General features: G+C 45.0%; 1 protein-coding gene across 1 annotated transcript in view; it reads right to left on the reverse strand.

Moving 5' to 3' along the window:
- The window catches only part of LOC110391155 (myosin-1-like), a 17,735-nt gene that overhangs the window by 3,155 nt on the left and 12,848 nt on the right, over positions 1-1,732 (reverse strand). Inside the window, exons 20-25 of the mRNA XM_021382900.1 lie at positions 1,619-1,726; positions 1,349-1,475; positions 995-1,113; positions 592-708; positions 416-495; positions 1-118 (exon numbers count right to left, since the gene is read on the reverse strand). The exon at positions 1-118 is cut by the window's left edge and continues 58 nt beyond it. Of these exons, the coding sequence (XP_021238575.1) occupies positions 1-118; positions 416-495; positions 592-708; positions 995-1,113; positions 1,349-1,475; positions 1,619-1,726 (669 nt within the window). The remainder of the gene's footprint in view (positions 119-415; positions 496-591; positions 709-994; positions 1,114-1,348; positions 1,476-1,618; positions 1,727-1,732) is intronic.

The raw sequence follows: 1,732 nt of genomic DNA on the forward strand, positions 1-1,732 counted from the left end.
CATCAGGTCCTCCACCTCATTCTGCAGCCTCTGCTTTGTCTTTTCCAGGGAAGCGCATTTGGCATTCACAGCTTCAACGTGTTCCTCTGCATCCTGCAGGCGCTGTGCCAGCTTCTTCCTGGGAAGAATAAAGTGCATACCACACTTAGCAAACAAAGAGTACATCTTACTCTGTTACTTTTCTCAACAGTGTACCTAACCACTTCATAGTCTGTAATCTACATCCCTTAGTTCTCTGTCTGCCATTTTCTACCTTCTGCACATATTTTCCTTTTCCAATCCACATACATTAAAGGATGCATTTACCCTCCTCTCACCATCCTTCCCAAAGCACAGCTTTCACTTCTTCCTGACAATGCTTCAGTGACCCTTTCAGTTATTAGTTTATGCCAGCTTTCCCCAATTCCCCACATACTTGGCCTCCTCCAGCTCCTCTGTACGCTGAATAGCATCCGTCTCATATTTGGTTCTCCACTGGGCCACTTCGCTGTTGGCCTTGGACAGGGCACGCTGCAGCTCACCCTTGGCTTCCTGCTCCTCCTCATATTGTTCCCGGAGCAANGTTCTCCACTGGGCCACTTCGCTGTTGGCCTTGGACAGGGCACGCTGCAGCTCACCCTTGGCTTCCTGCTCCTCCTCATATTGTTCCCGGAGCAAATCACAGTCATGGCGAGCAGACTGCAAACCATGGGCCAGGGCACTCTTGGCCTAGAGTAAAAAAAGTGTTTGGAAAATGAATTGAAATTTCTGGACTGAAATGTTTTCAGAAATTGTTTCTATATTAAATTAAAACAGTCCTCGAATGGAGAAGGAAGTGTTGAGCATTCACAAAAAGGTTAATGAAAAGATGGCAGTGAACAAGCAGCAGAGCTAACATGGGAAGACACACTGTTTTCATTTATGTCATCACACTAATTCTGCAATTATTGATCTGAAGCACCTCTTGGTCAGGGGGATGCACTGGATAAGACAGAATACTGGAAAACCTCCTCACCTTTATCTCCTCCTCTAAGTGCCTCTTGAGTTCCTCAATCTGTTGGGTGAATGCCTGTTTGCCTCGAGACAGCTGAGAAATCAGAGCATCTTTCTCTTCCACCTGGCGTGAATATTCACCTGGGAGTTTGCAGATACACAGGCCTTTAATTGCCACTGATTACAGTGTTGTGAACAGTTAGGGCTTTAAGACAATACATTTGGCAGAGCTTACAGAAACTTAAGATCTTTTTCCTTACGTTTTATCCTCAATGGACAGAAAAGTGTGTTGGACAGGCCATATGCATAAATGGGTCATTTCTGCACCAACTCTCTGATATTGTTCAATGACACATCAGAGTTGTGAATGTCTCACCTGATTCTGTTTGCAGACGAGCTCTTTGAGCATTGAGGTCATTGATCATTCGTTGATGCTCCTCTTCTTTAGTCTTAATCTCACTCAGCTGATCTTCCAGTGCTCGGCATGTCTTCTCCAGACTTGCCTACATATAAACATAGGCAGTACAAGCTGGGTCACTGTTATTCTGAGAAAAATAATACTACTTCCTAATGATCTGATGAGTATTCAAGAAAAGCAAGGTACAGACTGCTCCCATGAGCAGTCTCTGTAAGACCTATATTATACCTTGGCTTTGGAGACAGACTCCATGTTGCTGGCCAAGTCATCAATCTCCATCTTCAGCTCACTCTTCTCCTTCTCCAGCTTCTGCTTGACTCGTTGCAGGTTGTCGATCTGCTC

Source organism: Numida meleagris, unplaced genomic scaffold (assembly GCF_002078875.1).
Source record: "Numida meleagris isolate 19003 breed g44 Domestic line unplaced genomic scaffold, NumMel1.0 unplaced_Scaffold308, whole genome shotgun sequence".
In the NCBI taxonomy this organism is placed as follows: Eukaryota; Metazoa; Chordata; class Aves; order Galliformes; family Numididae; genus Numida; species Numida meleagris.